General features: G+C 45.2%; 1 protein-coding gene across 1 annotated transcript in view; it reads left to right on the forward strand.

The window, feature by feature from the left end:
* The first annotated feature begins 7,980 nt into the window (after positions 1-7,980).
* The window catches only part of PSAT1 (phosphoserine aminotransferase 1), a 32,813-nt gene continuing 26,979 nt past the window's right edge, over positions 7,981-13,814 (forward strand). The window contains exons 1-3 of the mRNA XM_017892727.1: positions 7,981-8,176; positions 11,519-11,579; positions 13,030-13,099. Of these exons, the coding sequence (XP_017748216.1) occupies positions 7,982-8,176; positions 11,519-11,579; positions 13,030-13,099 (326 nt within the window). The 5' untranslated portion in view covers position 7,981. The remainder of the gene's footprint in view (positions 8,177-11,518; positions 11,580-13,029; positions 13,100-13,814) is intronic.

Here is a 13,814-nt window from a genome sequence, read left to right on the forward strand (position 1 = left end):
TTACCCGATTTTCCAGGTGTTGTGTGTCTCAGTTCCCCTGGCTAGGAAAAGGGATTGCCTTCCCCCTTGTGCTTCCCAGGTGAGGCGATGCCTTGCCCTACTTCAGCTCTCGCTGGTCGGGCTGCAGCAGCTGACCAGCACCGATTGTCTGGCACTCCCTAGTGAGATGACCCCAGTACCTCAGTTGAAAATGCAGAAATCACCAGTCTTCTGTGTCGCTCGCGCTGGGAGTTGGAGACTGGAGCTGTTTCTATTTGGCCATCTTGCTCCGCCCCCCTGCATCATTTTTCTTACCAGAAATTGAAGGAGTTGGCCTAAATTCCTGAGATTTGTGAGTCAAATTGGATAATTCAATAACAAACACCCCAAAATATATGTAAGACACACTGGAAATACTTTATATTTTGATACATGAAAAAGACCCTGTGTTGTCTGAAAGAGAGTGGGTGCTCTTGACATTATTTGTCATAAGCACACTCGGTGAATTTCTTCGATCTCTAACCTTACAGTTTAGAGTGCTTGCAGAGTTCCTTTTGGCTCCTAAATTCTACATGGTCAGTATACCTGATTAGGATTCATTAATCATCTTCAGCTGTCCAAGGAGGTTTATGCATGTTTAGTGACTGGAGACATTGGAGCCAGCCTGGGGACACCAAGTCATTCTATGTTATCTAAGAGTTCCATTTTGGCAATGAAAGTTAAAGTATGCTGGGATTTACAGAATCAGCATAAATGTTATTACTTTAAAAATTCTTTCATCTCACTCCTCAGTTCTGCAAGCCTCCACCCAAATCCTTGGGCAGTCATCTGGGAATGGCTTTGTACTGATTTACAGGGCAATGTAATTTTTCCTCCCCACTGCCTCTGGACAATGCTGGGAGACACTGGCTCTCAGAATGCATGGGTAGATGATTCTAGATGACATTCCAAAATTCCTTCCAGTTCTGTGAGTTTGAGAAACAAACATATGCTACCCTGTGGGCCTGGCTCTCTAATTAACTCTTCTCCCTCCACAAAATACATTCCTTCAACAGCCTGCAACTTGCCACGGTCTGCCATGAACTTTCAGTTGCTGTGCAAATTCAGGCAAGTGTGACTGGATCCGGTGCAAGCTGAATGGAGGTGAATTATGTGGTGTATTCATCCATTCTCGCACTGCTGAGAACTACCTGAGACTGGGTAATTCATAAAGAAAAGAGTTTTAGTTGATTCACAGTTCCATTGGCTGTACAGGAAGCACGGCTGGGAGGCCTCAGGAAACTTATAATCATGGCAGAAGGCAAGGGGAAACAAGCACATCTTAACATGCAAAGTGGTGGGTGTTGGGGGGAAGTGCCACACACTTTTAAACCATCGATCTCATGAGAACTTACTCACTAGCATGAGAACAGCATGGGGGAAATCTGCCCCCATGATCCGATCACCTCCCACCAGGCCCCTCTCCCAATATTGGGAATTACAAATCAGCATGAGATTTAAGTGGGGACACAGAGCCAAACCATAAAGCTCCCACATGCAGCTTCACTCAGCATTGAAGACACTGACCTAGAATCCTAATTGCACGGCGACGTGTTAGGACTCGATGAGGCCTTCAGCCTCAGCAGAACTGACTTGTGGGAGGATGGGCCTGGGGAACCACAGACTCTCAAAGGGTGCAGAGTGGCATCCCAGGATCTTCAGGGGTTTTTGGTGGTCTTATGCCTATCCTCACCTCACTCTTTTAGAATTATCAACCCAGCAACAGACTGTTATCATTTTCATTAATTTTCTTCTTCCTGCCTTGTACATTCACTCAAGAAATATTTATCAAGCACCTAATATGCTTGATGCTGGGGATACAGCAGTGAAAAAGGTAGGTGCAGTCTCAGCTTATCTGGGAAGTTACGTTCTAGTGTGGAAATGGACAACAAACAAGTACTATTGCAGAGGCTGGTGAGTTTCCAGAGAAATAAGCAAGGGCTGAGCCAAGAGAAGACCAAGAACCAGGCTAAGTAGGGTCTTGTGGGCCCATGAGGAGTCTGACGGTTGTTCTAAATGTAATGGGAAGTTGTTAGAGGGCTTTGAGCAGAGGAGCTACATGATCTACCTTATGTATGTTTTCAAAAGTTGACTGTGGTTGCAGTTTGGAGAATGGATTCTAAGGTGGTGATGTCAATGCAAGGAGTCCAGGCCCAAGAGTCTGGAAGAGATCATGGGAGCTTGGACGAGGCAGGCAGCATGGAGATAGAAGTTGATGGAGCGGAGAAAAGTGGTGAAGCAGAACAGATTGAATTTGAGGATGAGGAAGGATGAAATCTCCTTTGAAACCTTGCTGAAAGAGGTGCAGGATGATTAATAACAGTAAGCAGTTTTCTGTCTGTAGGGGTGAAGACATCAACTTTGGAACAGATCTCTCTTTTAGCAGAATTATCACAACAGGTATAGTATATGTAACCTCATTCTTTCATTCAATAAATCTTCCCTGTATTCAGTACAGTAACATGCTGTATAGGCATGTAGTCTAGGAGCAATAGGCTGTATCATATAGCCTAGGTGTGTGCAGGCTGTGCCATCTAGGTTTGTGTAAGTGCACTCTATGATGTTCACACAATGATGAAATCGCCCAAGGATGCATTTCTCAAAAGATATCCCTGTTGTTAAGCGACGCGTGACAGTATTTGTTGAATGAATGAATCTGAATGCATTTGTTTATGTTCTCACTTGGGACCATAATTTGTTGTCTAAGTTTGAGTAGAATTTGTGACTCCAAGGACGTGGGCTTAAAAAAATTGTTTTTGGAGATAGTTAATCGTTGTGCTGATGAGAAGCAGCTTTTCCTTTCATTTCGATATTTCATACGAGGTGTATTCCTACGTCATTAAAAAGTCTTCACACACACCTGCTTGGATGTGCCTCAGATGCACACACCACAACATGCTGAACCAGTCTTCCCTCCCCTCCAGCTCCCTCCCCTCCGGCCAGCTGCTCCCCTTGCCCCTGCCCAGTTCGTTTTGATGGTTACAGAGATGCCTTTCAGTCCTAGCAGTTTTGAATTCTTGTTATTTTTAATGAGTCTTTGCTGCCTTCCTGTACAAAACATAAGCCAAACAATACAATTAAATGACAGTCCCTGCTCATCTCGGAGGGAGTGTGTGTGGTTCTTTGGAGTTGGCACTCAGTTTGAAGCATGAGAAAAGCAAGACTTTTCACATCCTGAACTGGCTTCCGCTCCCATCATCCCTGGATTTTCTCTCTCTCTGTTTTGCCTTAGTCTTTCCTCTGGCCTCATAAAGAAAAGGAAAGAACAAAACAACCCACAGATTATCAACTCTACAAAAGTCGTTCTCAAACAGACTGGATGGTTGTCTGAAATAGGCACGTGTTGACTTTGCACAGGTGGTGAAACGAGTGGTCTGTGGCTGGTTTTCAGGCTTCCACGTGGAACCCTTCTGTGAGGCAGCCCTCATGAAGAGTGCTGATCCCAAAAATGCACTCGCGTATGAGCAGAGCCAGCGGGGCTAAGAGTGGAGAATACCAGTGTGTAAACATGTTACAGAGATGGTGCCAACAGTTATGCTCCTTTCTCTTAAAAACAAAAGAAAAAAGTAAAATAAATTCTGATGCTTTTTCCACTTTGGAATCTTTTTAGGATGTAAGAAGTAGAAGCAGTGTGCATCCCCTGTATAATTCTGCCCACTAGTCCACAGACAGCATGCCTCTTAAATAACCTCTTTAGGGATTTCGCTTGTGCAAAGCTTACAGATCTTTTAAAGATCTATAATAATCTTTAAAAATAAAGTAAAACGAGGCGAGGGGCGATGGCTCATGCCTGTAATCCCAGGACTTTGTTGGACTGAGATGGGAGGATCACTTGAGGGCAGGAATCCAAGACCATCCTGGGCAACATAGTGAGACCCCTATCTCTACAAAAAAAAAATATGAAGCACAATGGATAAACCTTGAAGACATTATGCTAAGTGAAATAAACCAGTCACACAAAAGGGCAAATTATTTATGATTCCGCTTACAGGCGGCACTTAGAGTGGTCAGTTTCATAGAGACAGGAAGTAGAAGGGTAGTTGCTGGAGCTGGGGAGTGGAGGGAGTTATAGCTTAATGTGTACAGAGTTTCAGTGTGGGAAGATGAAAAGGTTCTGGTGGTGGATGGTGGTGATGATTGCACAAAAATGTGACTGTACTTACTGCCCCTTAACTGTAGACTTGAAAATGGTAAATTTTATGTTATACATGTTTTATCACAATAAAAAAAATGAAGCAAAGTAGGTAAGGATATACACTGAGGTAAAGACAGTAGGATGGATATCTTCTCCTATCTGTTGGGGTCAGAATAAAGAAAGTAATAGGATTTTGGCTTTTGGTTTCTTTTTGCTACATAAACTATGATTACTGCCTCTCTCCCACTTTTTAAAATTGTTGTTTGTTTTTGAGACAAGGTCTCACTCTGTCACCCAGGCTGGAGTGCAGTGGTGCAATCTCGGCTCATTGCAACCTCCGCCTCTCAGGATCAATCATTCTGTATGATTCCGCATACAAGAGGTACTTACAGTGGTCAGAGTCATAGAGACAGGAAGTAGAATGGTGGTTGCTGGAGCTAGGGGCAGCGATTCTCCTCCCTTAGCATCTTGAGTGCTGGGACTACGGGTGCGAGACACCACGCAAGGCTAATTTTTAATTTTTTTTTAGTAGACACGTGGTTTCACCATGTTGGCCAGGCTGGTCTCAAACTCCGGACCTCAAGTGACCCACCTGCCTAGGCTTCTCAAAGTGCTGGGATTATAGGCGTCAGCCACCATGCCCAGCTTTCCTTCCTCATGTTCTCTGGAAATAATGATGAGGGAAAAGGATCTTTAGCTCCAACTACAAAAAGGGCGGCAGAAATAATCTTGTCTCATTCCAAATAGATTTTCTCCCCTGCGCAGCAATGTTGCCTGCTTCTCTTCTCACTCGCCTCTAAACAGGATGGCTGGATCTGACTGGGAGTTGCAGCAGAGCCCAGCATCTTTCACATATAGAAGTACTCAATGAATAATACTTGTGAAAATTGAATTTCTGCCTTTTTACAAAATATGTATTTCATAAAGAAGCTTCTTTGTACCTGCTAAATGAGAATCTTCTAAGAGGGGAGGATCCTTCCCGCAATGCAGGGGTTCCTCTGGACTGTCTTTACAGATCAGTGCAAAATAGGCAAGAAGGACAAAATAATATTTTGAGATTAAAGTATGTTTCCTCCTTTGCTGCTTCTTTATTCAAGCACTTAGCTGAGAGTGTTCCTTGTTGAACCGGAGGAAATTTGGGAGCAGAACACTATAAACAGTCCTTCGGAGAGCTTGTTACCTGTAGGCTCAATAAGGCCTCAGATAAGCTGGAGTTTGCCCCTCAGAATATTGATTTGTACAGTGTTTTGCTGAAATTTACATTTGTAGATGTTTAAAAATGAGGAGATGTCACATAAAAATCTGGGTTCCTGGGTTTTCTTTCAAAATGTGAAGATAGCTCAAGCAACTTCATTTGCCTGCTTGGCAACAACCAGCTGGATCTGAACTTCAGCTGTTGCATTTAGGATGGCGTATTAATTAGGATAATGTGAGCTGCCATAACAAATCGCCTCTCATATGTCAGTGACATAGCACAAAAGAAGTTGATTTCTCACTTACATATGACAAGTCTGGTGCAGGTGATTCAGGGACCTGGGGCTCCCTCTTTGCTGTGTCTCCACTGTCCTTAGGGGCCAGGGAGTTTTTTGTTTTCAGCCTGTGGAATGGGAAAAGGGAAGTGGAGAAGCACACCCATTTCTTAACCGCCCTGGCCTGAAAGTGACACACATCCACTTGGCCCACATTCCACTGGGGGGACCCAGTCATGTGGCTCACCTAGATGCAAGGGGAGCTGGGAAACATGAAGCCGGTGTGGGCAGCCACTTCCTGCCACCAACCCTATCCCATGGATGGGGGAATCACAAATGTGCAGTGGCCGCTGCACTTGTACCGCAAATGGACAAATGAACTCAATTTGCCACAGTTCCCACTACTTGTTTCATATCCCTGAGTGGCCCCTGAAGGCATTTGAGTTTGTGGCTCTGGTTTAATTTGTGTTTGGGGACACAGTGTGAGGAAGAAACATGGAAAAGACAGATTTTCCCTAGACCAAAAAGGAGATTGCCCCTGGGCGGGAGGAAGACAAACAGAGATCAGTGGGTCCTGAGGCTGAGGGTATGTGTGACTTGTGTCCCTGAAGTACCGTCTTGGAAACTGCAGGACCCCTGGGAGGAACAGCTGCAGGGAATGTCTTAGCAGATGAGGCAATAGCCCCACCCCAAATTCCTGTGCCCCTGGTGGGATACAGAAGTAGCAGGGAGCTCATCAGCCCAAGCAGCCACATGAGCCTGGGCAGTGGAAACAGCTCAGTCATATTTTTTGGGAACAGAGGACCAAATGGATGTGCCGTCCCTTCTCCCAACCCACTACATGGGACTGTGTAAATCCTTGGTGTTAGGAACTAACTCCAGGAAGGATGAAGGCTGACTCCCTTACTCCCCAGTAGATTAGCTGCTAGGGGCAGCTACTAATATATAACGTAAAAATATTTTCTAATATATAATGTAAAAATAACAGTTATTTTCATAAAACAATGGATATGTGACGCTTCTTGCATGCCTGAGTTTCTGGGCTGAGACTTATTCTCTCTTCAGTGTTGCGGTTTTCTTAATGAAGTTGCTGAGGAACGCAGGGGCTTTGTTCATTTTGCCTTTTTCTGGAAACTTTGTCTTCCAATTCCCAGATCCAGAGCAGTGCCTCTGCTCTCAGCCCCATACTGCCCACATTCTCATCAGGAAAAGCAAACAAAAGCCAAAGTCCTGACCAATTACAAGCCTTCTCTAAACGGGGCAGTTGCATTGTGTATATTCCTGGCGCATCAATTTTACTCAGACTGGGAAAATATTTTTACATTAAAAGAAACTAGGTTAAATTATGGCACAGAATGCAAAATTCATAGTTTAAAAATGATGAAATTCCAGACTTCAAAGGAACTTCTTTCTTGCAGGGTAGGGGGAGGGTTTTCTGTTTCAGAACCCCATGCGGGTCTCCACTGGAGTTCTTTTGAGAAGGACACTTCTGTGGAAAAGTTTGAGCCGCTCTGGCCGTGCGCCTGGCCTGGCTAGGGGCCACCTTCCTCTGGTTTGGGCTGCAGCGCCCTAAGGGTATCGCGTTCTTGTTGTTATCTCCTCACGTTTCTAAACTCACAGCTTGTCAGCGCGGGCGCAACCTGAGAGCTGTCGCAGGGTTCCAGCTCACTCGTTTCACAAAGGAGGAAATGGAGAATCAGCGACTTTAAAGGGCTTGCCTGGCGGACATCCACGCTTCCCAGGCTATCGCTCCTCCTTGCGTCCTTGGCCACCTCCGTTCTTTAATCCTGCAGGAACTCGGGACCCACGTGCAAATACAAAGAACCTTATCCACCCACCCCCGGCCCTTCTTCATCCTGCGCTTCCAACCTTGGGGGGGTCCTCTCTCTCCACTGGGGTATCTGACGCCCGTGGGGGTGCTTAGAAAAGTTCGGTAGATTAGTGACTTCTGGTTCTGGAACAAATACATCACAGCCCAAACTGGGGGCTGGTGGTGGAGAGGTGGGTGGATGGGGGCGACAAATCTGTTCGGCAACTGCCCTTTCGGCCAAGAGAGAGGAGCTGGGGTCCTCTGGGGTTGGAGGACTGGAACCGGCCTGACTGAGGGCTCAAGGGGCGAAGGCAGGTTGGCAGGGGCAGCCTCTTCCCGCCGCCTACAATCCTCGGGCGGGCGCGCAGCCGAGCCGGCTCTGCTGGCTGGCGCAATCTCGCGCGCTCCTTGCATTAATCAAAAATGGGGGTTGAAACAGTAAACGGGAGGAGGAGCAACTGCTCGGACTCGGTTCAGAAGCGCGACCAATGGGGATGCGAGCTCCTTCGCGCGAACCAATCAGCGCAGGGCCTGCGACAGCGGCGGCCAATGGGGCGCCGACTCGGCCCTGGAACAGGGCAGGGTTGCGGAGCCGGCTGCAGACTCTCACCGCGGCGGTGGGGCACGCTAGCAGTTCACGCGTTCGGTCCTTCTTGGCTGACTCGCCGCTCTAACCGCCGCACCATGGACGCCCCGAGGCAGGTGGTCAACTTTGGGCCTGGTCCCGCCAAGCTGCCGCACTCAGTAAGTCCCCGCGAGCGGGCGCCGGGAGTGAGGTTCAGGCGGGAGCACGCGCGCGGGTGGGTTTGCATCCCTGCGTGTGGCACTCGGATTCTCGCTCCCCGCCTTGAGTCCCCTAGGCGCTTTGCATCAGCATGCACAGCGGCATCAGCAGCTCTGGCAAGCGAGCTTCGGCAAGAATGCAGTTGGTGAGGAAGCTGAGCGAGGCGTGCCGGTGCAGCTGCCCCTGGCCTTGACTGCTGATGCGAGGCAGTGCACGACTCAGCTGGCCGGGGCCTGCTGCCCCGCCGGTGCCGCGCACCTGCAGACTCCCGGGCTGTGCCATCTCCTGGGCCGGGCCGGGTCGGGGGCTGGGGCGGGGCGGAAAAGAAAAAGCTCTGATCTCTTCGTTCGCCTCGCGCACTTGTGCGGCGAGCCCGGGCAGTGTGATGCCCGAGCGGATGCATGAATGGACATAGTGTGAATGAGTGATGAATGGAAATGAACCGATGACAGGTTTTGCATATTGCAGTGGATCACGTTAGCTGAAAGGGGTTGCAAACTTAAAGGTCCGCGTGTGGGTGCCCCCCGACCCCCTACACCAGTGTTTGCTTTAGCGAGCACTTAGGAACACTGCTTTTCAGAAATGTAAATTTGAAAACCTTCAGTCCAACTTTCCCCTCCTTGTCCCCCGTAGAACCTACCCTTTGCTAAAGCCTTTATCCCCACCCCTCTGCTTTTTTCAACCTGCTTGTCCCCTAAAGGCGTTCGAGTATTCGAACTCCGGTGGGCTTTGGGCTGCTTAACCCAATTATCTGTTCATTTGGTTCTGGAGTAAACCGAATGATTGAATTCTCCCCCGGGCCACAATCAGATCTTGCTAGTGGAACTCACTCTCTGCCTTCCCAGGCCCCAGCCTGGCTCCTCCCCTCCCCCGCCAAACCCACCGTCCCCAGCCCCACCCGCAATGAAGAAGGCAAAGTCTCTGATGTGCCTTGAGCTCATTGTCAGGCGGCTGCCACTGCTGTTAGATTTTTATTTTTCTAACCAGGATAGAGCTGATAATATGTTAGAGCAGCATGGGGCATAGCCAAGTATTTTACAATTATCAATTGTTGAGCAGAGTAGAAATCTCCCCGGCACAGAGCCTCCTCTGTGTTGTGGTAAGAATAGAGAATCCACTTTTAAAGGGGAAAGCACGTCTTGCTTTTCTAGGGGCAGCGCTCACAGTAGCTGAGAGGACAGGGCTTGTTTTTTCTCAGTGATTACAGTTCATTTTAGGCGAGATTCCCTGCTCCAGCTGTAGAAATGTTTCCTGTAGCCTCCTCCTTCAACCCTCCCCCCCATGCTTTGGAGTGTTCCCAATATTTGTTCCGTAGGTAATTCGTTATTAATTTATTGCTATAATTGTAATGGCAGTTGTCATCAGTAATACAATTATTTATTATTAATTTTTCTGGGAGGATTTTTTGTCCTTGGATTGCATGTAACCTGGGAGGTAGGAGGGCGAAGGGCGGGCAGATGTTGCTTTTTATGTGTTTCCTTGATTTAGTTGAATTGTAAAGATTAGAGAAGCTTTCAAACTTTTTTTGACTGTAAACTACGATGAAAAACGTGTTTACAAAATGACAAAGTATACACATTGAATTGTAACAAAAATAAATGCCTTATGAAATGATGAGTAGCCTAATTACCTGTGACATACACTATTTTGTATTCTATCCTGCTCTAGTCTGTTCTGTTTCATTTAAAAAGTTAGTCGTGAGCTGGGTGTGGTGGCGCAAGCCTGTAATCTAAGCAACTCAGGAGGCTAAGGTGGGAGGATCTCTTGAGCCCAGGAGTTTGAGGCTGTAGTGAGCTGTGATTGTCCCACTTCATTCCAGGCTGGGTGACAGAGCAAAACCCTGTCTCTTAACAACAGCAAAAGAAAAATTGGTTGTGATCCACAAGAGCAATGCATTCTTCAACTGGAAAAAAAAAAAACAAAAAAAAAAACAATTGGATTAGGAAGGTGTAATTTTTGTGTAGGAGTCTTTAAAACTCTTTGTAATTATTTTGGTTATAAACTTTTATAGAACTGTTTTCAACGAATGCTGTCTATAAGAAAGATACAGCCTCAGAGCAAGTTCAAAGATTATTCACAGATGAATGTTTCTCTTTACTTAAAGGAAAGATTCACTCTAGTTTATTTGATCAGCTAGTGTTAACAAGCATCCAGCATTTCAGAAAACAATAACACATTCTTAGACCCAGTCGTCAAGGCAGTCTTTTTTTAAATCTAACTCTTTTTTTTGTTTTTTTTTTTGAGACGGAGTCTCGCTGTGTTACGAGGCTGGAGCGCAGTGGCGTGATCTCGGCTCACTGAAACCTCCACCTCCTGGGTTCCAGCGATTCTTCTGCCTCAGCCCGAGTAGCTAGGATTACAGGCACCCGCCACCACGCCCAGCTAATTTTTGTATTTTTAGTAGAGATGGGGTTTCACCATGTTGGCCAGGATGGTCTCAATCTCTTGACCTCGTGATCCGCCTGCCTCGGCCTCCCAAAGTGCTGGGATTACAGGTGTGAGCCACCGCGCCCGGCTTTGTCTAATTCTTTATTGTTAAAATACTGTTTTTTGAGTCAAGTTGCAATCCAGTTTAAGTTATAGCTGTGTTTTAATGATGCCCTCCTTAGCAAGCATCTTAAAAAAAAGTGCCTCCTATTTGTAGACTTTCTCTGGTTGCTTTTGCACTTACTGTATGTTCATTTTAAAGCTTTTCTTTTCTCTTTATTTTTTATTATGGGATTCCTCACATACACAAAGATAAAAGTAGTGTAATGAACCTCCAAGGACCCATCTCTGAGACTCAATGACTATCAACATTGTGCCAGTCTTGTTGCAGCACCCTGGGACAAATCTTATTCACAGCAGGCTCTTCCTTCTTCCTGCCCACGCCACGCTTCCCAGTCTAGCACCTTAGACCAAAAGACATCGGAAAATTGAGTTACCTGTGTAATCTGGACACAATTGTTTTTATTTTTGTCCCTTTAACCCAGAACTTTATACATTCTGTACTTTAGCTTTAGGGGAGTGGTGAATGAGATTTGTGAAGGGGACATTTTCTAGGGGATTGGTAAATTCAGGACTTTGGAAAAAGTGTATCAACATCAGTTACATTGCCTAATTTCATGCTTACCTTGTGTGTAAGTTGCATCATCGCTGGCTTTGTGGACATGGGGAGGAAGGGGACTGGCTGTGGGTGGGGACGGATGCCTGGGGACCTCCCTGTAGACCTTTCCTCGTCCCCTCCTCAGGTTTGTATGTGCAGAGGGAAAGCCGTGTAGAGCATATTGAAATAACCTTATTTTCCTTTATTTTTTTTCTAGGTGTTGTTAGAGATGCAAAAGGAGTTATTAGACTACAAAGGAGTTGGCATTAGTGTTCTTGGTAAGATTTACTTTTGAATTATGTGAATGTCCAGGTTTCAAAGGAAGCTTTTTTTTTTTTTTTTTTTTTTCTAAGAGGCATGGTCCTCCTCTGTCACCCAGGCTGGAGTACAATGGCGTGATCATAGTTCACTGCAGCCTTCAACTCCTGGGCTCAAGTGACCCTCCTGCCTCAGCCTCCTGAGTAGCTAGGACTATAGGTACATGTCACCATACCGGGCTAATTTTTTTAAAATGTTTAAAATATTGGCCAGGCGCGGTGGCTCAAGCCTGTAATCCCAGCACTTTGGGAGGCCGAGACGGGCGGATCACGAGGTCAGGAGATCGAGACCATCCTGGCTAACACGGTGAAACCCCGTCTCTACTAAAAAAAAAAAAAAAAAAAAAAAAAAATGTTTAAAATATTTTTTAAAGATTCCATGAGATGGGATCTCACTTTGTGGCCCAGGCTGATCTCAAACTCATGGCCTCAAGCAATTCTCCCACATTGGCCTCCCAAAGTTTTGAAATTACAGGCTTGAGCCACTGAGCCCTGGCCCAAAGGGAACTAATTTAAATGCATCAAATATAGAATTACAGGGCCTACAGGGTCTTCCTATAGGCCTTTATAGATACACTTTTAAACTTTAATAGCTTGGGTTGCATGTTTGATAGAAACCATTTTGAAAATAGCATAAATGCTGGTGAGAGGCTCTGACATCTCAGTTTACCCTGTCATAATTGGTTTTGCTAATCATAGGATCTAGGATCAGAAGGTACTGTATATTTGCGTAATATTGCCTCCAAACATTTATAATATTGCTTTACATTTAATTTACAGTTTTTATTGTACTTAAATACAACCTCATTAAAGTTTAAAAGTACACAAGCCTTTTATGAGGACCTCGAACATTGATAATCTTATTAAGTTTCCCCTATATTTTTGGGGAAGAGGACCTCTGCATTCTAAAACTTATTTTCTTTTATTTTTAGTAGTTCTGAAGACTGCATGGTATTAAGAGACCATAGGGTTAACTGTATTGCTTATTTCTGTTAAATTTTGTTCCTGTTGGTTTGGGACCTATACTTAGATTTCTGTGAAGAGAGATGACAGCATGGAATTTTGTGCTCTAGACCTAAAGCAACTGTTGGACATGATTCCTGTTTGTGAGAAAGAGATTGTAAGAAGAATCACAGAGAGCATCATGGAGTGATGAATTAACAAATAGCTTGCTCAATGAATGTACCATTTGAAAAATCCTTCTGCTATGACGATAAAGCTAAATGTTTGCAATTTGAAAATCAGTGTGGATGGTCCCCTAAACTGAGTGAGCCTTGGCCCACAATGTGAATGCAGAATAACTGAAATTTCCCTGTATTGTTGTTTACTTGCAAATATCCTAGGTATTTCTGTTCACTTGATTTTGAACTGGCATTTTTGTTGTTGTTGTTGTTTATCTTTCCTTTCACAGAAATGAGTCACAGGTCATCAGATTTTGCCAAGATTATTAACAATACAGAGACTCTTGTGCGGGAATTGCTGTAAGTTTAAAAAAGACCAAATTCTGTTACTTTTGTTAGATACTTCCTAAACCCGGGTGTCTTCCATTATCTTCTACACTCTATTGTTTGTTCAGAATATTTCATAATTTAAAAGAATCCTTTTAAGATTCTAACTATTAGTACATAATGCTTTTTACTTGTTCCCCATTCTGTTTGTATGTTTTGTTTTATTTTATGTGATATTTCCAAAGATTTGAAGTCACTGTATCTAGGGAAGATTTTTCAGCACTGTGGCAGTTAAACTGGCATGAAAGAGATAAAAATGACAAAGAAATGGTCATCTTTGTCAGCATAATTGACTATAAACTAGTTCAGTTGTTCTCGAAGTTTGAGTTTCATACCATCAGAGTCACCTGGTTAGTGGGGAGTATTAAAAAATTCAAGTGGGGCCAGGCACAGTGGCTCACGCCTATAATCCCAGCACTTTGGGAGGCTGAGGCGGGTGGATCACGAGGCCGGGAGATGGAGACCATCCTGGCTAACATGGTGAAACCCCATCTACTAAAAAAAAAAAAAATTTAGCTGGGCATGGTGGCACACACGTGTAATCCCAGCTATTTAGGAGGCTGAGGCAGGAGAATCGCTTGAACCAGGGAGGCGGAGGTTGCAGTGAGCTGAGACCACGTCACTGCCCTCCGGCTTGGGTGACAAAGCGAGACTCCATCTCAAAAAAAAAAAAAAAAAAAAGGAAAAT

The sequence above is a fragment of the Rhinopithecus bieti genome, unplaced genomic scaffold (genome assembly GCF_001698545.2).
Source record: "Rhinopithecus bieti isolate Rb0 unplaced genomic scaffold, ASM169854v2 scaffold_19708, whole genome shotgun sequence".
Classification (NCBI taxonomy): domain Eukaryota; kingdom Metazoa; phylum Chordata; class Mammalia; order Primates; family Cercopithecidae; genus Rhinopithecus; species Rhinopithecus bieti.